Consider the following 25,554-nt stretch of genomic DNA (forward strand, 5'->3'; position numbering starts at 1 on the left):
TCGATATAATCGCTCTATCTCTTTCTATTTCAAAAACAAGTAAAAAAGAAAAATATACTGGTTTCAACAGAAATTGACCAACTGGTTGATTGGTTAAGAAAAGTACGAAGGAAAGCACATCGATTCCAATGTTGATTTCAGTATCGGTTAGACCAATGAACACACCTAATCCAAACCTCCACTATTAAATATCCTACAATAAAAATATAGCGAACCTAAAAAAGATCTATAATCTACATGGACTACTCATCTTACTACCAATAATGTCTACTGGCACTATTTCCCTCTTTCAAGGGCAATGTTTTTGAAAAAGACCTTGGCGCCCTTATGGACAAAGCAAAGCAAATCTTAAATTTAGAAATTGGAGGGCTTATCCTTATTTTTTTAGGCTGTCCTAAAAAATTGGTCTCTAAAAGGAGACATGTTCATGTGAAACGGGTTCATCCCTACGGTTGGAGGGATGGGGCCCATTTACTGGACAATCATTGTCCTGATGGGACAATGATTGACCAGACTTACCCCTTACTGCGGGCTCCTCTTTACGAGATGGTGGGCCATTCATTTCTTTATGTTCATTAAATGAGACTCCCAAATTAAAATATCTATTTCAATTCCAATTAATCATCTTTTAAGGTCACGTTTACATATTCGCAATCGTAATGGAAATCGATCGAAATTGTAATGTTATTCCATCGATGTTGATTACTAGAAATTTTATAGAATCGTAATTAGAATTTTTTTGATACTGTTTACAAAAACTGTCTGAAATCGGAATCAAAATCAAATATATAACAATTACTAATATACCCCTTTCTCCTTTATAACTAATTACAAATAATATTTTTTATTATAACAATTTATTTAATATTAATACATAATGAGTAATTAAAATAAAATTACATATTAATAAAATATTTTTTTATTAGAACAATCAAACTTTACCATAACATATTATTAAATTTTATTATTCTAATATTTAAAAGTAATAATATTTATTTAAAAATTTTATTGATATTAATTAATATTAATTTATTATATTATATAATAAAATCACATCAACGGATAAAAATTGGAATATAAATAGAAAAGAAATTATAAAAGTATAAAAAAAACTAATAAAAAATTATGTAAGATGAGAGAGAAAGGGTAAAAGAGATATATTAATTATAATATATATGAGGGGTCCACGGAATAATAAATAGGAATGAGATTGATGAAGGTGAGATTACACCCCTTTTTAGTAATGAGATTACAAAGTTTGAGGTCCCACCATTTGATTACATTCCTACAATTTGGTAAACACCTACAAAGGAAATCAAAATTTTCATTACGATTTATTGATTACGGGTAAGAAAACGGAGCCTAAATATAAACGAGTATTAATTATTCTTTAATTAAGTTTATATTGGCAACAGATCTCTTATTTTAAATGAATATATTTTCAAAAGAATGTTACAAAAATATTATCGTTAATTTGAAAATAGCTTAACTAGATAAATATACTCAATACTATCTTTATCTTTTAAGTGTTTAGTGGTAATTATTGAACTAAATAAAAGAAAAATATAAAATAGAAGTTTTGGTGCTTTTTAAATTTATCTAACTGATGGTGGTCGACATAACAATTTTTTCTGTGCACGTGGTTCATATTGAAACTAAAAAATCGCAAAAATGAAAAAAAAAAGGGGGGGGAGAAAAATGAACCAATCTAGTTTTCACATGGTTTAGATGGGTTTGAATAACTTCGAACTACAAAGAAAGAGTTAGTCAATTCGCGATTTGGTCTATTTTGATAATTTCAATCTAATTTTAATTCATTTGTGGTCGGTTTTTTTTATTTTATTTGGACTAAATTATAAAAAAATACTCATAATCTTTGTCCATTTAAACGACATGTTAAAGTTTCAATACTATCTTTAACTTTTCATAAACGTTTAAAAAAAATACTTTTTTAGCTAATATTCATTAATATTTTGAACGAAATGTTGATGCGATAGAATTTAAAATTTCAGGCTAATTCCAAAAATAAATAATTAGGTGACACTACAACAAATTTGACCTTTAATGGCGTAAAAAAAAATTCACTAGTATAAAAAATGATGGACCTACATACAATTGACCGCGTTAAAATTAATTTTTTTTACGATGCCATGTGAAAATAGAGATTCAAATTCACAACCTTTTGACAAAAAAATTATGCTTTAATCAATTAAGCTTTATTCATATTGGAAATAATGGTTTATTTATAAAAATAAAGTAAGAGATTCTTCTACGTAATTATTCAAACTTATTTGCGAGAGAAAACACAAAAATACTCAACGTCTAAAATATCTATTTTGATCTGTAAAAAAAAAATCATTTTGATTTTGACAACTACTCATGAAAACAATTGCTTGTAATTTCCTACCGCATTTAACTCACGAAATAAGTAGTCTGACTATGATAAAATTTGAATTCATTCCTCCAAAATCTCATTTGAATTTACCTTTTTAACATGTTAGTTATGTATATTGGCAAAACACAAGCTCATTTCAGCCAAAATTATATCAAACAAATACAATCATACATAGAACTTAGGTTTTCATGCAAATAATAATAACAATAACAAAAAGGCTATGTAAAGTCCACATCCTTGGATAGCTTTCCACAAAGGGAGCAAATTTTATGAATGACTTGGCACACATTATTTATTCTCATTTCATGGAATTATTATAGCTAGTTAGGGCCCTCTAAATGAACAAATTTGGATTTCTTTAAAGTTCAAATATAATCATTTTTAACATCAAACTGGTTTGATAACCATTTCGTTGTTTGAGTTTTACGCTTTCAAAAGTGCTCTTCAAGTGCTTTTTATAAAAAAAGTACTCCAAAGTGCTTTTAAAGTTTTTAGAAATTACTTTAATATTACTTCCAAACACGATCTTTTTCTTATGAAAAATACTCTCAATCAAGATAATGGTTATAAAAAAAAAGTGTTTTTAGCTGGACAACCATGACAAAAGTGTTTCTAGAATTTTTCAAAACTATTTTTTACTATGTAATCAAACATCGTAAAATTTTTTAAAAATATTTTTAATTGACTAAAATTTTAACCAGTCATATCAAACTCACTCTTGAGTCAACTACTATAATTTACAAATAAACTTCAAAAGGTATAAAGAAAAACAAAATAGTAACAAAAAAAAAGTGTGACAAAAAAATTTACTCACAATTTCCACCATTAAATTTCACATGTAACAAAATAAAAAACAACAAATCATTTACCATAGACGAAAACCCACTTGCTGTACGAGGAGTATCATGTTACCATTTTTGAGCAAGTGAAATTGAAGAGATAACCCCACCTCATTTACATCAATTTAAAAATATATTTGAATTTATTTATTTAATTTGGATTTGAAAAATATTGGTATTGTGGACCTCAAATTAATATTGTACTAATTCAAGCCCATTTTGGGCAATGTGGCATTTTGAGTGCAATTCAATTAATGGACCAAATTCAGTAAAATAATACTTTAATGTGTTCCATCTTTCTCTCTCTCTCATTTATTTTTTTTTTTGAGTACAACTCTCTTTTATTTTTATTTTGGTAACATTGATTGATTTGCTTTTTTGTCCCCTCTTTTCCTTTTTTTCCTCTCCTTTTATTGTCTTAAAAGCCTATACCCTATTGGTATAGTATACAATCTTATTGGGATTGGGCATCAAATTCTTATTCAAAAAGTCATCGAACACATTATTGATAATATTTTCATTTCTCGTTTCTTATTTTTATTTCATCATTTTCAATAAATAAAATAAAATTGCGTTCGATAGTGATTTCTTATTATTTGTTAATTTTTAATGAAAAAAGTAGAAATATGTTTGGTGGTCATGTTTTTATCTCTAAAATTTCTAATTAAAAAGAGAAAGAAAATATTTTTAATAAAAATTGAAAATCAAAATTTGCATATTAGATTTACTTTTATATATTTATTACATATTTTACCAGTAAAAATGATAAAATAATGCACAAGAGACCTAAATAAGAAATAAGAAACTTGACTTTGTTGTTTTCAAAATTTCTACGCCATTTTAGAAATGTTGGTAACAGAACCAATTACAGAATGTTTATACTATAAAATAATTAGAAATAAAAAACAAGAAACAAGGACATACTAAATGGACCCCGCCATTTCACAAATTTTTTTTTCATATTAAATTGATTTTAACTTATTGAAAGCCTACTTTGGTGTAACTTTCATTTTTTATACCATGTTTAAGATTTAATTTTAGTCTCTAGACGTGACAAGAATTCATTCACTTGAAAACTCGATACATAACTTACGATACGTGGCTTTAAAACTCAATGGGTAAATGTGTGTATTGATTGGACATGATCCTATCAAGTTTCAGTTAAATGATTTATCTATAAAAAGAATATGTTAAATATGAAAATAATTTTTATACAAAATTTAATATTAAAAAAAAGCAGCAAAGTTTGAGGGGGCTAAAATAGAATAAACATGAAACTTAGAGGCTTTAAATTTATTGATTACATTATGTTTTGTATTGTTCTCTAAGCTTTCATAAAATTTGTCTGGGCCCTAGTTAATTTTTTATTTTAAATTTAATATAAATCTTACGCCATTTGTTTTAAATTTTGGTCATACTAAACCTGTGACTTAAACATAAAGTATTTATGTAATGCTACATATGAGTTTATTTATTTATAATTTAAAAGTATAAGAACTAACATAAAATACATGTGAAAGTTTGACGATTCAAACAAAATTTTTTTGTACAAATTATTTGTGTTTGTTTACATAAATAATTATTGACATGTTTTATTGTTATGTGCAATTGATTTTTTAATTTTTCTGCTATAAGAATCTGTTATATATAATTAGAATGACTTAAAAATTAGGATAATATCACATTATCATTTTGAAGATAAAATATATATATTTATTTTGAAAATAAAGATATATATATTTATTAAGTTCATGAAGTCATACTTATAATAGAATAAGCGTTTGTTTCGACAAGTAGAATCCATGTGAACTTAGTTGAACGAATCGAACTTAACAAGGAAACTTGTAAGCAAAGAAAAGACGACGACGTTCAAGTCAGTTATTGAATATTCAAGTTGGTTTCAAACATAATTGCGTACATACATGAGTGGAATAAGGATGTATTTATAGGAATCCAGATGGTGATTCTCGTTGCAAGAATCACCGCTGGGATCAAGGCGTGATCCTGATGATTATTGATTCACTCTTTATTATGCGCTCGGAGCTAGGGCTTACCGAGCTGCGAGACCTCTCTTGCTGCCATAGTTAAGTTTGGATCACCGACCTACACAGATCATCCGAGACCCAGGTAGCATTTCTTAATTTTTTTTCCAAACAATATTTATAGATTAATATTTTTTACCACTTAAATTTTAAGTTTTTTTAGTACAACCAATTTTAAGTCTGGTTAAATTTTAAAAAAATTACTATCGCTCCATGGATCAAAACAATGTCAATATTTATGGAAAAAAAATAAATGAGTGAAGATAACTTATTGATCATGATTTTTACATGAAAACAATAAAATAATTTATCATCTCAATCTAATTTAAAAAGTTTATATAATTAAACATGCAAGTGGTTTGTATATAAAAGTATTTTTCCTTCATACCTTGAACCATACCTCAGTTATTTGTCCTTATTCCATATTTAATATGCCAAAAAAAAAGCATCAATGGGTATTTTTATTATGATGGAAAAAAAGAGAAATAAATAAATAAATAAGGGAATAGATTAAAGCTATTTTTATTGGAAATCTGACTCCACAGGGCATCATCAAGCCAAAAAAATAGTTCTATTTATATTTTTTATTTTTTGCAAAGGACAGCAAAAATATTATACAATAATGGAAAAGACACCAATTCAAACACAACCATCCATATCTTATGCTTTAATTCTAATGGAAATTATGCATTAAGAGCAAATTTATATGCTTAACCAATTTGGGATAAAGGCCAAATTATAATTAAAAAAAGTTACACATTAAAAATATTTTTACAAAAAAAATTCCACAAAAGATTTGGTTCATTTGATAGATTGGTTTTTGAAAAGATTCCATTATTGACAATAAATATTTGTTTGGATAAAAAGTACATATATCAATTAAAAGATGTCTGATCCATATTTTATAGATAGATAATGGAATGAGGTTCCATAATATTTTTATTTAAATAAAAATTATAAAAATGTGGACTTGTACAACCGTATTTAATTTTTAGGTTTTAGTTTGTTAATATCTTAGTTGAAGAGGTACCGCAAACCTGAGCGTCACTCAACTGTTAAAAGTATGTAGTTTGTTAAAAATATTTAATTTTTAGGTTTTAGTTTGTAAATACATTTATTTATTTCTCCGAGGTTAGATGTTTAAATATATTTTATCTTTCAGGTACAATAGAATACTATAATTATGTAATTGGATTAATGTCATTTTATTTATTTTACTTTTAATATAACATTACAATTGTGAAGTTGAATATTTTATCCTTCAACCTAGAGAAAGTTCAGTTTTCTTTTTCTTTTATCAAATGTACTCAACAAATTTAATTGATGTTTTAACCGTCAAACTATATTCAAGCGAGTACGGATTTATGTAATTAACAAACCTATAACTGGGAACATAAGTACTCAACCTACATAATGTAAACTAAATTTTAAAAATCGAATTTGTGAGCCAAATACCATTTTAAGTTCATTTTCATGTTTATTTTTACATCATGTTAGGTTCGCCTAAAGCGATGTAGATCAAGTCACTCGGGCTAGATCCTACTCAGACCATCCGACCTAACTCGATCAAAGCAAACCCAATTAGCTAGAGTCTATCTACATGAACTAATTCGAGGAGACTCCCTCTATAAATAGGAAATAAGGTTTGGGGTGCGAGACGTCTTCCACGATCTTTCTTTTGACAATCCTCAATTGAATTCTTGATCTGATTTAGACATTAAAATATATTGAATTTAGCATCATACCGATATGTAAATTTACTATATGTCCAGATATTGGTTCGAGCATGCATTAAATATCTGAACCAATATCTAAATCATGCATCAATACATATCTTACCTTTGGAATCAATAGCATTGAAGATCATTATACATGAATCAAAATAAAAATAGATGAGTGGTTTTGGTTTTGGGTGAATGGATGCTTACCTAATTTCTTTTTTTTTTCTTTTTTTTTCAGGACACCTAATTTCACTGGTTGTGATTGTGGAGGTGGATGTACACACACATATTTTTTTTTATGAAGATTAAAATACTATTATAAACTTTTTAAAAAATTAAAAAGACTAAATAGAAACAATTTTAATAGTTGATTGCCAAATTTATAGTGGAACTTTTTTTATTTTTAGTACATTTCTCTAACATAAGAGATTACAAAACTCATTTATAATCAGATGGGATGTAAGAATTATATATTTAATAAATATATGGTGCTTTCTAGTTGCCATAGTATTATGGTATTACAAATCTATACAAAAGTCCCATTAAAAATGATAAAATTTAACTTCGAATCTAATTGGTTTTATATATATATATATATATATATATACACACACTTTTTTTTGATAAGTTAAAATCAATTTATATTTTTATACTATTAATAAATCATACATACATGTGAAAAAAAAAATGGTAGCGATAGGACCAACTTCATTGTAATAAGTAAATTATTTACTCGTAAAAAGAAAAATGTAAATTACTTAATCTTACTTTTTTTAAAAATATTTTATTACTTGTATATATATATATATATAGAATAACCAATATTACAATTTAAATTAGTAATTTTGAAAATAACTAAAACACTAAGTGAGTAAAAATTCAAATGATGACGATGACATGAGATGTGACTATTTTGGGTTAAAAAACATTTTGATATTTGTACTTTATTTGATGTAGGTTGGCAAACGTTTAGCAGGTAAAATTTAGTCTATATAGTGCAAATTTTAAATTATATTACCATTTAGTCTCTAGCATAAATTTTTTTTATTAAAATTAAGAATTGATTTTTATTAGATAACAATTTAGTTTATGTTGTCTGAAAAAAATAATTTAGTCTTTGTGATTTACGAACAAGGTAAGTTAATTGATTTTCCTATAAAGAAACTTTTTAAAATTTTAACAATATTTTTAACAATTGAGATTAAATGATTACAAACTTTAAAATACAAAAACTAAATTGTATACATTAGTACTTAAAAGATTAAAATATTATAAACAAAAATATATAGATACTAACTTGTTATAAATTAAAATTTAAAAAACTAAATATGATTTCAAAAATAGAGTATTAAAGTATTTTATAACTTTTTCTTTTAATAATGAAGGGTTAACGAAAGAAAAGGTCGAATTAAGAGAAATGTTGGGGGCAGAATTTTGATTAAGGAAAGACACAAGGACTTATTGGCAAACAACTCCTAAATGACTTTTCCTTTTTTTAATATTTCGTTAAATATATTTTTGTTTTCTGAAAGAGACCTTTCTCTTTTTATTACAAAACCGAAAATTCGGAGCCTCTGTTCTCTGCGACTTTTCACCTCCTCGATTTGACCCCCCATTTAACTAAAATTGACCAAATGACCACACCCCATTGGCGGACTCCAAACTCCCCACTCCATTCCACTTAATCCCCTCCTTCAGTTCCTCTCCGCTGTCCACCTTCTCAGCCAGTAAACAACTCGTGCGTCACTACCCCTGAGCCCCGCCTTCCTTCCACCGGCCAAACCGGTCATCCCGCTCCCCAAAAGTTCCCACTTCATTTGCATTTCATTTAGTGTGCATTTCGATGTCATTTCCCCCTCATTTCCTTACAACTACGAACATTAAATTTAAATTCCCCCAAATTTTCTCCGCATTTCATTTCAATTTCAGACGTTACTTTCTTCTTCCCCATTCCATCTCTCTCTCTTTCTCTCTCTTCTTCTTCTCTTTCCTTCGCCGGCGCCGGAGATGAAGGCCTTAAGCTCTCTCTCTCCGATCTTCTTCTTCTCGCTCGGTGAAGTGGCTCTTTCTTCCTCCGACTTCTCCTCCGATCGATGAGCATCGCGGTCGAAGCGGGCTTTCTTCTGTCTCAGATCTCCGGCTGGTTTCTTCTGCTGTTATAGATAGACTGTGAGTTCTTGTTCTACCTGTCGGTTGGCTTTATTGTTTAGTAGTTCGGATTGAATATGAAGCTTAACATTCTTGACTTATCTGCTCCTTTTTTGGGTTTAGTTTGTGCGAAGTTGTTGAGGAGTTTTACGGTTGTTGTGTTATATGACTATTATTTGTTGTCAGATCGTAATATTAGGCGCGTTTTCTGTTGCCTCAGGATCAGTTTCGCTGTACTTTCAAGCGATGTGCCTTGTTAGTTTTGGTGTTCTTACACTTTTCGCTCTACTGTCTATCTTTAGTTCAGATGAATTTTCCCGTGTATTTTTTTAGGTTAGTTATCGCGTTTGTCGATTTACTAGGAGTAGAGGGAAATTTGGAACATGTTTTTTTTTTGTAATCGTAATTTTTGCTTACAGAACAACTTAGTATCGTAAAGCAAACAGATTGCTTTTAGTTGAAACTCAACCGGACCTCAGATCGGAACCTTCCCTCCCTCCTAAACAATGCCTTTGTTTTGTTGTTTTTTTTTCCGGATTATCATATGGTGCTAAAATATTAAATCTTTTGTGAAATAGAATAGAGCTTGCACTGGTGTGGTTCCGTGTGGTTTACCTAATATCTAGGCATAAATATGAATTTCATGATTTTTCATATTCTTCGAGAGCCTGTGGGTGAGCTCTTGGTTGATACTTATCCTTTGTTTCCTTTATATACTTGCACGGTTGGAGATTATCCTGAGTAGTGGACTCAGTGGTTTGAGCTTCTAGTGTCTGAGATCTTTTATTAAGGATTTATTATTCACAACCGTGTTATAATTTTTTGCCTTTTGAGTATGTTTTGGTTCTAAATACTTTATTATAGAAGGCTGTTATGTGTTGTTGTCTGGCTATTCTTTGAACAAGTCTTGATCGTATTTGTATTTCCTTTAGGTTTAACAATTATTTTCTGCCTCATGATATTATTGATGTAATATAAGGCTTAAATGGTCTGTTATTTTTCTTGGATTACAGATATTAAAGTATGTGCGGTGGTCCAGAACAATCAAATTCTGCATCTACTACTTCATCAGCAAGCTCACCTAACCCCAAAGACATGAATCATTTAGCCGTTGATTGTGAAGATTCTTTTTATAGTTTACTGGAGCTTGCCTCTGACAACGATGTAGAGGGCTTCAAGCGTTTGATGGATTCTGATTTGCTTTCACTTAACAAGTCTGGACTCTGGTATGTTCGACAAAAAGGTTCCAAACAAGTTGTTCATGAGCATAGAACACCCCTGATGGTTGCTGCCACATATGGTTGTGTTGATGTTCTGAAGCTTATACTATCTTTTCCTGAGGTTGATGTTAATCTGTCGTCTGGCACAGACAAGAGCACTGCTCTCCACTGTGCTGCTTCCAGTGGATCTGTGAATGCTGTTGATATTGTTGATATGCTTTTATCGGCTGGTGCTGACCCAAGCTCCAAGGATGTTAATGGTGATCGTCCTGTTGATGTCATTTTTGTTCACCCAAAGCTGCAGAAGCAGAACACAAGGTTCAGGCTTGAGGAACTTCTCAATAATCATGCTTCCAATGGATCTATGGATGTTTCCTGTTTGCATTTATCAATCAAAACGCCCGATTCAGAGTCACCATCACTCTCCTCATCATTGGAGGATGAATTTCCATCTCCTCCCAAGTCCATGTCTTCTCCCAAATTTACTGATGGGTTTGCAAACTCTACAAAGGAGAAGAAAGAATATCCAATTGATCCATCACTTCCTGACATTAAGAACAGTATATATGCAACTGATGAGTTTCGCATGTTCTCATTCAAAGTGAGACCTTGTTCTAGGGCCTATTCCCATGATTGGACTGAGTGTCCGTTTGTCCACCCAGGGGAGAATGCTCGCCGAAGAGACCCAAGGAAGTTTCACTACAGCTGTGTTCCTTGCCCAGACTTCAGAAAGGGGGCTTGTAGGCGTGGGGATATGTGCGAATATGCACATGGAGTGTTTGAATGTTGGCTTCACCCAGCTCAGTATCGAACTCGTCTTTGTAAGGATGGGACAAGTTGCAATAGACGGGTCTGTTTCTTTGCTCATACCAATGAGGAGCTAAGGCCATTGTATGTGTCTACTGGATCTGCCGTCCCTTCCCCACGATCAATTGGATCTGCCCCAACTGTAATGGACATGGCTACTGCATTGGGTCTTCTGCCCGGTTCCCCTTCATCAGTGTCAGCCTTATCTCCATCTCCATTTGCGCAGTCCATGTCTCCCTCCTCTAATGGCGTTTCTCACGCTTCTATGAACTGGCAGCAACCGAATGTACCAACTCTTCATCTTCCAGGCAGTAACCTTCAATCTAGCCGGTTGAGGTCATCTCTTAATGCCAGGGATATGCCTTTGGAGGATTTGAATGTCTTACCAGACTTTGACAACCAGCCACGGATGTTAAATGATATGAACTGTTTCTCTCAGCCTCGTCCAAGTGCAGTGTCTGTGAGCCGATCTTGCTGGACCCAGACTCTAACTCCTAACAACCTTGAAGAGCTATTTTCTTCTGAGATCTCTTCGTCTCCCCGATTCTCTGATCCAGCCACCAACGTCTTTTCCCCTACACGCAAATCAACATTACTTAATCAATTCCAGCAGCAGCAGAACATGTTGTCACCTATTAATACAAGCATTATGTCTCCTAAGAATGTCGATCATCCTTTGTTGCAGGCCTCTTTTGGAGTTTCATCGCCAGGAAGGATGTCACCAAGAAGCACTGAGCCACCATCCCCAATGGGATCTAGGTTCTCCGCCTTTGTACAGCGTGAAAAGCAACAACATCTCCGCACCCTCAGCTCAAGGGAGCTTGGATCCAACGTCCTCAGCTCATTGATTGGATCTCCTGTTAGTTCTTTGCCTAAATGGGGATCCCCCAATGGGAAAGTGGATTGGTCGGTTGGTAAAAGTGAACTGGGTCAACTGCAAAGATCATCCTCTTTTGAGATCGGGAATAACGGGGAGGAGCCTGACTTATCATGGGTTCAATCCCTGGTGAAGGAGTCCCCACCTGAGATGCTAAAAGAGAAGTTGGCAGCACCTGGGATGGGCGCTGCAGCATCCGGTGAGGACCTCAATACCACTAAATCACAATTAGAATCCTCTGATCATTCTGTGATAGGAGCTTGGCTTGAGCAGATGCAGCTTGATCAGCTTGTAGTGTAGTACAGAAAAAAAGAAGGTAACAAAAAAGAAAGAAAAAAAAGAAGAGGCATTTTCATTTTACTCATCGAGATAGGTATTTTTACCCCAAGATTCTTTCTGGGTAAGGTGAAGCTGAAGGGTTTTTAACAGAGGTGAAAGTGATGATGATGTGGAAGAAGAGGAAGGGAAGGTGGTCAGATTGATTTCCATTCAATTACTTACCATTCATTATTTTACATCAGTCAGTCAGTCAGTCTCAGTCAGTCTCTGGGCCAAAAATATTAAGGAAACTTGTCCAGGTTCCATTATATTTCTCTCTCCCTTTTCTGCAATTTCATTTCCAACAAAGGCTTCTTGATTTTTAAAGCTGTAGAAACCAAGAGCTTTCTTCCTTATTTTTCCCCTTCCCATATATAAAAAACTATAAGAGAAGAGGTTTAATTATTATCTTTTAGGAGGAGGAGGAGGAGGATGTGCTGCAGAAAAAAGATTGTCCCAACTCCCAATTTGTTTTGAGAGTTTCCTCCATCCATGTAAAACTTTAAATCTGAATTTTTCTTCTTCTTCATCCTATTATTATTATCATAATTATTGTATTATTTATTATTTATTATCAATTTGAATTTCTCATTTTGTGGAAATCTTTCTGCTGTTGTGTTTTGATGTGAGATTTGTTTTCTAAGAGGATGGGAAAATGATGGAGGATCTGTGATAGTGGCATTCTCCCCAATTGGATGTTGATTGATACATCAAATAAGGAGTTTTCATCTTTGAGTGTGGACATTGGGCAAAGCCCTCCAAGAAGATGGAAAGTGATTTAATGAGAGATATTTTATTTTATAAATTTTGTTATTGATTATTGAGGTTAAAAACTTAAAATATACATTTGGTATTAATTTAGTCTTTGAAATTTAGTTGGTAATGATTTAATCCTTATAAGCATGGTCTTCGGTCTTGTACTTTTTGTTGAAGCAACGATTTAGTTTGAGAACTATAAAATTTATGATTGAAATTAAATTGTTATCAATTTTTTTTTTTTTGATAAATTGTTATCAAGTTTAAACTATAGAGATTAAATTATTATATATTATAACTTAAAGATGAAATTGTAAAAAATAAATTGTTACTTATTTTGAAGTAGATGAATTAAATTGTTACAAAATAATTAATATAGGATCAATATTATTATTATATTTATATGGATGGATATTTAATTGTGTTCATAATGTTTGTGGGTGTAATTGTCCAACTACTTTTTTTTGGGGGCAAGTGGGTAGGCGAGACTTTTGAAGTGGGTTGCTTCGCTTTGCTGCCTTTTCACTTTTGGGATAATATTATTTTCAATCCACTTTTATGGGGCCCACATTTTGAATGGGCGGTTCATTTGAATGTTTGAACTTTCTTCACGTGCTTCACTTTTCCATATTTGATTATTTTTTTAGTTTATGGTTCGGATTTTCTTATTTTAGGTCTGGTCTGGGTTGCATCTTTGATTTCGTGAGGGAGAGATTTGAACTTTTGATCTTTGAAGCGGTAAAATAATATCTTGATCAATCAAATGTTCATCTCACAGCTTCAAAAGTTTAAATTTTGCTTCTATGGTCTAATCAAACGTCACAAGTTGTTTTTGTCGGTGCTATAATGTGTAATGAGGTGGTGTTACTTGTTTGGTTTGTTGCGTTGGCAAACATAAAGGAAAATGGACGAAGTAAAACACAATTAAGGGGTGATATCTAATTAATTACATGATCTTTATTATTATTAATTATTATTTTTTGAGTGTCAACATGAACTTAATTGACATATATCTCTGACCAAGAAGTTAAAATAATAAAAAATTATTTTTTGAGTTCAACGAGAATTTGATAATTTGAATATTTGATCTTTTAGTTGAGAATATACTATTCAAATTTGTAATTACACATAGTTCTAAACATTTATTTATGTAGATCGAATAAAAAAAGTCGATAATAAATTATTTTGATTACTGTTAATTAATTTATCAAAATAATTACATGATTGTAGATGGTCAACTAAACAAGGGAGATAGTAAGGATACATATGTAATTTCGTATTTTATCATTTTCAACTAAATATATATTGCAATGTATTGTTGAAAAATGCTACATTTGATTATTAATTTTTTTTTTGACTTCTAAAGCTAACATTTGATTTGAAATGCAAAAAGCTATATGAAGTTCAAATATTCTCATAATTATTTATAGTTACATTTGATAGTTTGAAGTTGAACCAAATGAAATATAATTAATATGTCGATTTATACGAATAAAATCGTCCAAAAAAAAAAAAGGATTCCAAAATATTCTCATTATTATAGTAATGATTAAAGATAAAGATTTTATAAATTTATTAGGTTGAAGATTGGCACCTGGCAAACTTTTATTGGGTGGATACCAACTCAGACCGCCAATTATTTGCCGTTGATAATTCAAAAGTGATAAAAAATAATTCGATCTTATGAGTTATGAGCAATAATTTATTTATTAATTTAAGCAGTATTCTAATAATCGATATTAGCGATTGTCATGTGGAAATGTCTTTTAAAATTCAATTATTGATTTCCAAATATGAATTTCCTTTTCATTATTTTGTGAAATTTTACATTTTTAAATATTAGGCCAAATTAATATTTTTTCTTAAATTTAAATTATGATTTTATGGACTCTTGAAGTTGAATTGTATGGTTATATGTCCAAAAAAAAAAAGAAAAATATATATAATTTAAGATTTGAAATCAATAATTCTCTTGAAATTTGTGGTAAAATATTTTTATTTTACTTTGAGTACATCAAGTGGGGTGTAAGATTCAAAATCATGACCTCTTAGTCAGATAGTGGATGTATTTATAAATTACGAAAAAACTTGATATAATGTTACACGGACAATATAAAATTTCCTTTCATAACAATAATATGATGTTGTAAGAAAGAAGCTCTCCCCCAACTTAGGACTATATAGTATAGTAGAAGTTAATATGAAAATAATAGTTATAACGACATTCAAGAAAAATGAAAACCCTTGTGACCATCATTCTTATAGACCTTCACTAATTGAACTTTTTCTTGTGACACCACAATGTGACTAGGGCAACAATGATCCTTTTAGGTAACGCCACGGTCCCGTTCCACTTCCCATCCTGTAACGTCCAATCAGATTATAATATTCAGGATACTTAGAGATCTTATCCAAACTATCTTTTAAAAAATTTAAAGTAGGACAAAGTTGAATCAATATTTAGCTTTATTGAAACAAAATGATTTATTTGAGAAACAGTTTCCCATATTTTCGTAATATGGTTTTAAAATTTGTAATCCAGATCAACATTGAAATCATCATTCACAAAATCCAGTGATTTTATAATAACCCAACTCCTTCAATAATTCGCATTTTCGAAATGGTCTCGAGAACCAACTCGAGAAGAGTATGAAATACCTTAATAGACCCACGAGAGTGCGAAGAGCCATATAGATAGCCAAAGCAGTCCAAATTCCAACGAAGCCATAGCTCTTGGAGAGAAGGAAGAGGGAGAGAATGGTGGCAATGGCCACCAGAGTCTGTAGAGAGAGAGAGAGAAAATGGATCATGAGTGAGAAAGGAGAGAGAGAGAGAGAGAGAAAGAAAATGATCAAAGAGAGAAACTTGCCAAGGAATAGGCAGAGTATGCAAAATCAGAAGCTCCAAAGTTCACTCCATCAAACACAAATGCCAAGGAGTTCATTGGCTGTGTTGCTGCCACAAACTAAAAGAGAGATAAAAATAAAAATTGTTATTTTTAGAGAGAGAAAAAATGTTTGACATGCAAATTCGAAATACAACTTTTAAATTGTAGAATTGTTAACACATCGTTTTAGTCTCTCGAATAATTTCTCACTTTTAACCATCAATTCTTTAAAGGGAAGAGTCAAGAAAGAACGGATATTGTCCTTCTTTCTAGTTTATCGTCAAACAAAATATATAAAATAGTTTATCTGATTAAACTTCTAAAATTTTCTCTCTTCACTTATACATGGTAGATTGTTAATCTCTCATCGAAAAACATTTTGTCGACCTAACTATGTTCGAATGGAAAAATATTAAATTTTGCCATCTTATTTTCTTCTTCTTTTTTTTTTTTCGAGTTAAGAATAAAATGAAAACTCGAACATCTAAAAATAGAAACTCTAACTCTGAGAAATTTTTTTTCCAAATTTGAATAAATAGTAGGTGGAGGCCGTTAACACCATAACCAGTAGTAATGGATTAGCATACGTGTTTATCACCAAATTAATTTTTTTTTTACAGTTTTTTAGTTTTTGAAAAATAGAAATATTTATTTTTATGTATTTTTCATTTTCAACTCGTGAAAAATTTAATAGCGACTAGTGAGAGTGAAGATGTGCTAACGGATAATAACCTAATTATTATTTTTCTTAGAACAAACCATTTGGTTTAAATTACAATGACAGCAAGCAAAATCCAGTTTCAAAGTTTGTATATGTTAAATACCGGAACTCCGATGTGGATGAGGGCCTGCACTTGAGCATCGCCGGAGAAGATTCCGGCTCCGAAGTACATAATCCCCGCTACAACCACCGCAAGCCCAACGCCCAGAACGAAACTCATCTGCATTTACAACCCAGATAAGTTTTCTTTACTTACAAATCGTGTGAAATCTCCTGGTTTTCTTTTGAATTTAGACTCTTATCTTCTTTGGGGAATTTCGTCGAACATGTTATCTGCAATGTTTAATATTAGAAGTTTGGTTACCTGTAGAACCCTTGTGGCTGTTGCTGTGGTCTTCTCGTAATCTTTCTCTGCAAATGCACACGCTAGGATCGCCTGAAGGAAAAAATTCAACACCCACAAATCAGAAATTTGGGGAGTTAAGTGAACTGAAACCGATCAACTTTGTGAAGGAAGAATACGTTGTTAGAACTTTTAATTCTGATGCCGGGTGGCATTTTAATATAATTACATTATTAGGCTATTTAACGGGGCTGGTGAAAGTGGTTTGAAATTAAGTAGACCCATGAACTTTCATTGATCATGGACTTATGAGTGGTTATCCATTATCCAGGGGACCCATAAAAGAGTATAAATAGTATGCGGGGTTAATATACTAATTACTAAACATACTTCAATTCTTCTGTTTCAGTTCTAGTTTTGGTGTGTTTAGTTCAAGAAGATTTTCCCAGATACGAAGTTACTATATATTTTGGTAAACAGTAGCATTGTTTCATGGTTACAAGTTAGATTGTTCTTCTTACCTTCTTGATTCTAACCATTCAATAAGTATGATTCTTGAGTTCTCGCTTTAGATTAAAGCATTGGGGGGTTTTCGTTTAACTACCTGTCCAGCGACGGCTAGGCCATCGGCGAGGAGGGATGATGTCATCCAGACCTGCAAGCAAGTCTGGAAGGCGGCCATTGGCGTTGGACCTAGCCGGGCAGCCATGGATGCAGCCAGTGTCACACAGAAGGTCACAGCTATGACTCTTGCCAGGAGCAGACTACCTGCATTCAAGGAATGCTCTACCATGTTGGAATTAATATGGCTTTAAATCAGTAAAATTCTGATGGAAATGGTTAAACTAACGTTCAACCCAACAACTTAAGCTCATTGAATTTAATTTTTTATTCATATTTTTAACACTTCTTGAGGTCTAACATAGAACCTCCTGTTCTTATATCAAGTTAATAGATTTCAGTAAATATGGTTTCATATTCCTTTAACAAAAAATTATGCAAGCAAACATTGAACATGTATTTTGTTGTTTTCAGGTGCATGCCTCAACGGTTTAAAAAGAAGACATAAAGAATGAGCGTTACCATTTCTTAGAAACCGACCAAACTGCAACTCTTTAAGGCTAGGAGGTAAGAGATTAACTTTTTGCATCAATCTCCAAGCGAGGACCAACACAATTAAATACCTGAGATAATAATAACAGCAAACAGTTATGATTGAAAAGAATGGGTTGGAGCAGAACAGCTCAAATATTGTGAGTGATGGTGTTACTTACTGAGAGAGAACATGTGCAATAGCTGCACCCTTCACTCCCAAATGGCACACAAATATCAATATTGGATCCAAAATGATATTTGTTGCGTACCCCAAAACTAGTTAAAAAAACCAAAGAGAATGGAGAAAAATTAGAGAAAGAGGCATGTCTAGAATTGTTTGAGTAAGAAGTGTGATAAAAGTTAGAGCTACCAATGACATAGAGAGGAGTTCTTGTGTCCTTAAACCCTCTGAAGATTCCTTGCATGGCCAGAGAAAGGAGAACAGCAGGAGCACCAAGTGACCTTAACACCAAATATTTCATGGCAGGAGCTAGCATTGGAGATCCCTATGAAAAAAAAGGATTACATTAGAAGCCATAAGGGATGTTAGATTTGCAGTTTTAATTGGTGATGGAACTTACTTGCTTCACTCCCATTACATTTAACAAGAATTTAGCACCAAATGCAAGGAATATAGCTTGTAGGAGGCCCAACACTGTTCCAAACATCAGTGCTGTTGATGCTGAAGCAATCTGCTTCTTCTCTTTCTTCTTGGATTTTACTGTTGGAGTGCTGACCGCAGGAGGCTCAGACTTATTTGTGCTTGAATCTATCATGGAAAACCACGAGGAGTTTAGTTTGCGTATGGAAATTATCAACCCATTTGATAACATCCGTGTTTCTTGTTTCTTATTTATTCTTTTTTAAGAAAGGTAAATAAAGCTACGTTGAATAACTAGTTCTTGTTTCCTAAAAATGAAAACCTGGAATAGAAAACGAGAAACAGAAGCGTTTACCAGCACCCTTATATTAACAAATTGGTTTATTTTCCCTACTAGTAGATTTTATTTTTTTATTTTACCTTTTTCGACGTTCTCGAGTGTGGCATTTTCTGGCATAGATTCTTTTTTCCCATCTTGTTTTGAGGACTTCTTTTCAAGTTCCTCACTCTTTTCTCCTGATGCATTCTTTTCCAAATCTTGAATGGTGCCATTTTCGGGTGCCGGATTTCTTGTTTCGTTGCTTGTGAGCGAATTAGTACTACTCTTTTCCAACGTATTTTCCTTCTTGGTTTCATCTTGTGGTGTAAGTTCTCTCTTTTGACCATTTTCTGCCAAATGCTTCTTTTCTATCTCACCTTTAGCTGGTTTTATGGCAGTTTTCCGAATAGTGTCTTCTTCAGCAACAAAAGATGTTGTTATGCTCACAAGTGGGAATATGGTAATCCTTGAAGCTTGGTTGAATATCGCAACAGAGACTCCCACAGCAGCAAGTTCAATCGCTCCTGTAGATTTATGGAAACCAAGTTAAGCATAAGCATCATCAATGAAATTACAAATTACTAAATTGGTTTGACATTGCTATGAAAAGATAGCGGTCAATGTAGAGTACATACCGATATGGCCGACGAAAATGGTGTCAATAAGAGAGGCAATGGGATCAGCAGCAACAGCTAGAGCAGCAGGAAATGCTATTCCTAGGATCTCCTTACCAAGTTTGTCCCACTTGAAAACAAGTCTGGAGGGACATTTCTTTTAATCAGTACCAAAAGAGCATTCAAGAAATGAGAAAAAATCGAAGTACAGAGGAAGCCAGAGGGGAGGGGAAAGAAAGAGAAAAATGGAGCAGAAAGTTATATATACCTTGCATCCTTGAAGAAAACATTCATAGGCATCTTCCACTTGTTCTTTCTCATCATCAAACCAAGCTCATTAGCCATAAATGCTATCTAGTTTTTGGTTTTTTGATATAACAGTCAACCACTTTCTCTCTCTCTTCAGGTGTCACAAAGAAGCAAGGTGTGAAATCTGCAGACTGAGTGATTATGGAGCAAAAAACTTCAGTTACAATCACAGAAAAACATGGAAAGTATGTAAAAGTAGTGCATAACAGGAAAAATAAATGAGGCCCTCCACCAAAAACATGCAAAAACAGAAAACCAAACTGCAAAGGAATTGAAACGCATGGAAGCTCTCTCCTACTCACATGGTGATGGTGAATACTACAATGTCGAAGAGGTTATTGACCTCGAAAATCTACATGCCATGGCCCCGAAGAATACATGTTCATGAATGAGAAAAAAACGCAAAAAGGTATTCTCTATCATACTTAGGAGCAGAGTAAAGGAAGGAGGGAGGAAATTGCCTCTTCAGTTCTTCCTAGTTTAAAAAAAACGTAGAAAAAGTTAGAAGGTAAAATTTTGTCTCTTCTCGCTCTGTCGGTGTTTATATGTACAGAGTTTTTTGTACTAGCTTAGGAAAAATTGGGTTGCCTGGTTATTACAATCATAAGTTTTGGAATCTTAAAGATAAAATCTTACCTCCCCCAGTTCTCTGCATCTCTGGTTACAAATTAAAATGTTCTTAACAAAAGGAATAATTATATACTTTTTTCCAGGACAAGCATGATGGGAATTCTGACATGTTGGGGAGATTGTTTCCATCTTCTCCATCCCAATATTAATGCTTCTTAGAATGCAGGATTCCAATAAGAACACATGGCCAAATCATGGGGATCTTTTTTCTTCAAGTTTTTCAATGAAAGGGATGGCTGGCTTAATATCTCAAAGGGAGAATGCCTTTTAATGCAAAGAGAAGGTGAATTTTTTTTGTAGAGATTTCAGAAGCAAGTGAAATTAGTGGTTCAAATTTGGGTGTACTATAGAACAAGCCAGTTCTTTCCTCTTGAAATTTGAGTGTATATATATATTGGGTGCTTTTATCCTAGCCAAAAATACTTTTGTTAGGACCGAAAGCACTTTTCACTCGAAGTAAAAGGTTTTTCGTAGTATATAGAACGTTCGCTTACTCATATCTCCTCTTACGCATTTCCGAGCATCATGTTTGGTAGTGATCTAAAATCAATGTAATTGTTATGTGATGAAAACATTATTATTTATGCGATGAATGTTGACATGGTGTGAAAATGAGAGGATAAGTTGATGAATTATTTAAAGAATATTAGTGTTGAGAAAATAGTTCGATTCTTTATTCTCCTTTCTTTTTTCCTAAAAAAAAAATTCCCTATTTAGATCATAAGTTCGATCAAATCAAATCAGGCTTTTGAGTTCTAATTTGATTGGAATTTTCTTCGCACTCAAATCTAAAAAAATTTTAAGAAAGGGTGAAAATGTAAAATTATAATTTTGAGAATATAATTGAAAATTAAAGTTCAAACATTTTTTTTTTATTTTTTTTATTCACAAACTTAATCTCATTTACTGAGGTGGTGTAAGAATTTGGTAGAAAGGTTGAAATCTAAATTTTATTGCAGAGGAAATAATATCTATAAAATTTCATGAGTTCAAACCTATGAAATTGAGAAAAGAAAAAAGAAACAATAAAAAACTATAATAGCTTCATAAGTTGTAAATAAGTTTATTGAAAGTAAAAATTAACATAAAAAAAATATTTAATAAAGAAAATGATTATTATAATATATATTTGTTGAAAAAAAGATATTAAAAATATCTATAGATATGTCGACATTTTCATGTATCCATGGATTCGACATCAACGATAAAATATGAAAAATATCAATAAAATATCACAAATATAGACATCATATTAACTTATTGAGATGAAAGGGTGAAAGGCTTATGTATTAATTTAGGTATTCTTTATGAATTTTCTTCAAGTTTTATAATCCTTCTAAAAATATCCATCTACGTAGACATTAAAATCTGGTTGAAATAGTAATTTTATGATTAAAAAGGAGGGAAAAAAAGATAGATTTACTGATTAAATACGGCAGCACTATGGGCCTTAAATTGGCCCATAAAGCCCGTGAAGGCCCAATATTCCTTACTGGCAGTCCGGTATAACAGCCCAATGATTCTCAAGTAAATTAGTGCCACCAAAATTTGATTAACAGCGCTTCTAAAAATTATAACGATAAGTATTTTATTATAAATAGAGGGACTAAATTAAATTAACTCAATTAGTTAAGACACCTGTCTCCGAATATATTTTGATAGACAAAACATTAATAGTTAATACAATAAACAAAAACATGTATATACACATATAAATAATGAGAAAGAATTCAAGTCTACGACCAAGAAGATAAGTAATAGTTCACTAATTTATTTTACTTATCTTTAACCAATTGATATCACAAATATTAAATTAAGTTTTGATAGTTCACTAATTTATTTTGCATAAAATTATGTTGAAATGTGAGAATATTTCGAGTTTAGTTACTTTATTATTGAACATCATTAAAAATCCTTCCGCTTTAACCTATTAATTAATTTTAGGTTATTTCCCCCTTAAATTTTACATAAAAATTTGTTTGGATATTTACTTTTAAAATTTTATATTGTCATTCAATAAAGATTTTGCTAACCATTAACAAATGTCGTATCAAATTTAGAAAATACGTGACTTAGAATCTTTGTTAAATATAGTACGCAAAAATAAACTACAAGAACAAAAAATGAATAATCACGAAAGTTTTAGAAGAAAAATATAAAACATTTGATAAATTTAAAATTTAGCCACAACAAAATTTAAACTAAACAAACATGAATAGTGGAGCCAACAACTCATTTATATACTTAGAAACACAAATTCAAAAGTTAAGATAAAATATTAAATTGAAATGGAAATTATTTGAAGAATGCTATAAAAGAAAGAGCATATATCATTTTGGGGAATGAATTAATGAGATGTTGAAAACATACCTTTGCATGTGTATTTGTATCCTCAAGACTAGAGAGAATATGCAAAAGAAGTTTTTTTTTTCCTTATCTTTTGCACCAAACCATACTCCAATATTTCCTCACACTCCTCCCTTTTTATACCATCCCATTCTCTCTCCCCTAGAGACAGACTTGTACCATCCACTAAGATGTTCGGTTTTTGGTAAAATGAAATACTTTTAAGTCGGTACACTAACTTTTTCTATCTGGGGTCGAATTTCATAATATTTTTCACATAGTGGATTTTCTTTCTGATGGACCGTGGTTTTTCTTTGATTTGGAATTTTTCTTGTAAATTCTTGTGTTTCTTTATTGCTGTTATTTTCTTTTAATTTATCAGTTATTATTTGCTTATTTATGCGGTAGAAATAAAATAGTTTTTCCCAACAAGAGAGAGCAAAGTCTAACTTGTGTTGTAAACAAAGAATAAATTACTCCACTTTATAGAGTTCGATTGAAAACGTAGTTCAAATTTTCTTATACTCTTTGTCTACTATTGAAAACAAAAACATTCAACAAAAAAGTAGAAGAAGTTAGTATTTAAGATTCATATTTATTCAAGTTCCTAAGTTTGAGAGTATGTATAAGATATTTTTCATATGTGTGCATATATTTTTATATTTGTTAGAATAATTATAAAGTTTGAAGTGGTTTGAAGTCCAAATTGGAGATACGTAGGATTCCAAACTCCACTTTGTTTGCAATTTAAATTTCATGTTTTTTTTTTCAAATTATAAATTGTATTTAAAAATGACTTTTAACTTCATATAAGAATATTCTTTGACTATTTTGACCCCCATACTATATTAAATTTTCAATTATATTATACAAAATCATATATGTTGGAGTTTATTAAACAATTAATTAATTCAAACATAGGCAACAAATGAAAAGAAATGATATTTATCAATATAGACATAGTTCAATGGTTAAGGCACCTGCTCCTTTCTTAGAGGTTAGAAGTTCGATCCCCGTCTTATATTTGTTATACTAAAAAAAAGATAATTAAATTTGAGATTCGGGAGATTTCGTTAAATAACTCATATATAATTGTCTTTTAATGTGTTATCTACCTATGAATTTATTATATAATCTTGTATTTTTGGAATGTATCGACATTTTATAATTTTATTAACGCATGAACAAAAATACAACAAATTAATTAGTTGAATAGCTATTAATAATATATAACATATTTCCAGATCCAACATTTTCAAAAGAAAAAAAGAAATGAAAATGTTGTTGTACTAAAAATACAAGGATAGAATATAATATACAAAAACTTTTAGCTTAATTAAAATAAAACAAAATGTTCTTATTATTATAAATTATTAAATTTTTTATATGTGCATGAATATTGTTAAATAAAGCAAGTAGAAATCTTCCATTGATTTTAAGATAAAGTTCAGATGTGCATTAAGGATTTTTTTATTCAGTCAGTGCTATAAAGTGAAATGTAACATAGTGGGAATTGTACGGAAATAATATAAAATTCAATTTTCAAAGACTCTATGAAAAAACATTACGCAACATTAATCTAAATATAACTCAGCTAATTAAGTTACATATTATTGTCCAAATTCTCAAACGTTCAAATCTACACCACAGTGTTAAATTAAAAAAGAAAGAACTTTACACAATAAATAATTAAAGGCTAAATATACCAAACGCATCTTAATTTTGTAGGTAATTCTCAATTTTCTCTAAAATCTTTTAAAAATATCAAATTTACCATTAATGTATTTAAAATACTCATTTAAGTCTCTTCAAACGAAAATCTTTTGAAATTTATTCATACACGATTAATTTATCATTAAATTATTGTTTTGTTAACATAAACTCATAAACTTAACTTAGCGGTAGTAAAAAAAAATGGTAATTAATATTTAATAGTATATTAAAACATAAGCTTAATTCAGCTGTTATTGACCTCTATCTTTAACCCTATTTATTGAGGTTATTTATTTATTTATTTATTTTGGTTATGAAATGTAAACAATTGTCTTTTGGAAGAACCAAATTAAGAATTTTTTATATACTAAGAGTAAAAATTTAAAAGATTAAAAATCAAAATTGAGAATTACCAACGGATCATTTGTTATATTCAGCCGTAATTAAATTAGTATAATTAATTATTCTCACTTTGAAAAAAAGAACCATTAATGGTGAAAGTGGAGTTTTGCTCTCATTTCTCTCTTGTTTTGTCCAATCATAATGGAGCTATTCAAACCGTACAATAAGCAAAAAAACAAAAGTACTTTCATATTCTAGAAGACTACTAGAAATTAATAATAATAATAATAATAATAATAATAATAATAAATTAATTGTACAATTTATAGTGGAAGTTGTACAATTAGAACTAAATATCAGAAGATATGAAAAATCAAATTCTGAAAAATTCAAAAAGTTAATCTATAAAGTTCAGATTTTTTTTCATTTTTAGTCCATTTTAATCTTAATATTTTATTTTTACTAAATATAAGTTTTCTTTTTTAAAAAAACTTTCAAGTATGATATGACG

At 30.8% G+C, this 25,554-nt stretch overlaps 2 protein-coding genes and 1 long non-coding RNA gene across 8 annotated transcripts; 2 read left to right on the plus strand and 1 right to left on the minus strand.

Moving 5' to 3' along the window:
• The first annotated feature begins 8,902 nt into the window (after positions 1–8,902).
• On the plus strand, positions 8,903–12,969 carry LOC111020304 (zinc finger CCCH domain-containing protein 30). The gene is made up of 2 exons (XM_022296938.2): positions 8,903–9,166; positions 10,159–12,969. The coding sequence occupies exon 2, from the start codon at positions 10,169–10,171 to the stop codon at positions 12,347–12,349; it is 2,181 nt and encodes a 726-aa protein (XP_022152630.1). The 5' UTR covers positions 8,903–9,166; positions 10,159–10,168; the 3' UTR covers positions 12,350–12,969.
• Positions 12,970–15,149: 2,180 nt separating this feature from the next.
• LOC111020311 (protein DETOXIFICATION 43) lies at positions 15,150–23,120 on the minus strand. Of its 2 annotated transcripts, none has more exons than XM_022296952.2 (14): positions 23,013–23,120; positions 19,972–20,143; positions 19,725–19,846; positions 19,191–19,613; positions 18,751–18,938; positions 18,540–18,675; positions 18,349–18,445; positions 18,158–18,258; positions 17,679–17,842; positions 17,096–17,167; positions 16,835–16,951; positions 15,993–16,088; positions 15,782–15,903; positions 15,150–15,485 (listed from the first exon to the last, which is right to left on the minus strand). In XM_022296952.2, the coding sequence occupies exons 2-14, from the start codon at positions 20,046–20,048 to the stop codon at positions 15,431–15,433; spliced, it is 1,770 nt and encodes a 589-aa protein (XP_022152644.1). In that variant the 5' UTR covers positions 20,049–20,143; positions 23,013–23,120; the 3' UTR covers positions 15,150–15,430. The 2 variants fall into 2 exon arrangements, with proteins under 2 accessions (XP_022152644.1, XP_087983615.1); XM_088127489.1 differs by lacking the exon at positions 23,013–23,120 and adding an exon at positions 20,315–20,454.
• Positions 16,095–21,139, plus strand: LOC111020312 (uncharacterized). 5 transcript variants are annotated; one of them, XR_015792805.1, is made up of 3 exons: positions 16,810–17,808; positions 18,110–18,202; positions 19,488–21,139. It is a non-coding gene; the product is annotated as an uncharacterized LOC111020312 (long non-coding RNA). The 5 variants fall into 5 exon arrangements; XR_015792804.1 differs by having other exon boundaries at positions 16,810–17,210; positions 17,484–18,202; XR_015792803.1 differs by having other exon boundaries at positions 16,816–18,202; positions 19,488–20,520; positions 20,726–21,139.
• Positions 23,121–25,554: the final 2,434 nt, after the last annotated feature.

Source organism: Momordica charantia, assembly GCF_013281855.1.
Source record: "Momordica charantia cultivar OHB3-1 chromosome 8 unlocalized genomic scaffold, Mcharantia_2.0 BLBB01000008.1, whole genome shotgun sequence".
Taxonomy (NCBI): domain Eukaryota; kingdom Viridiplantae; phylum Streptophyta; class Magnoliopsida; order Cucurbitales; family Cucurbitaceae; genus Momordica; species Momordica charantia.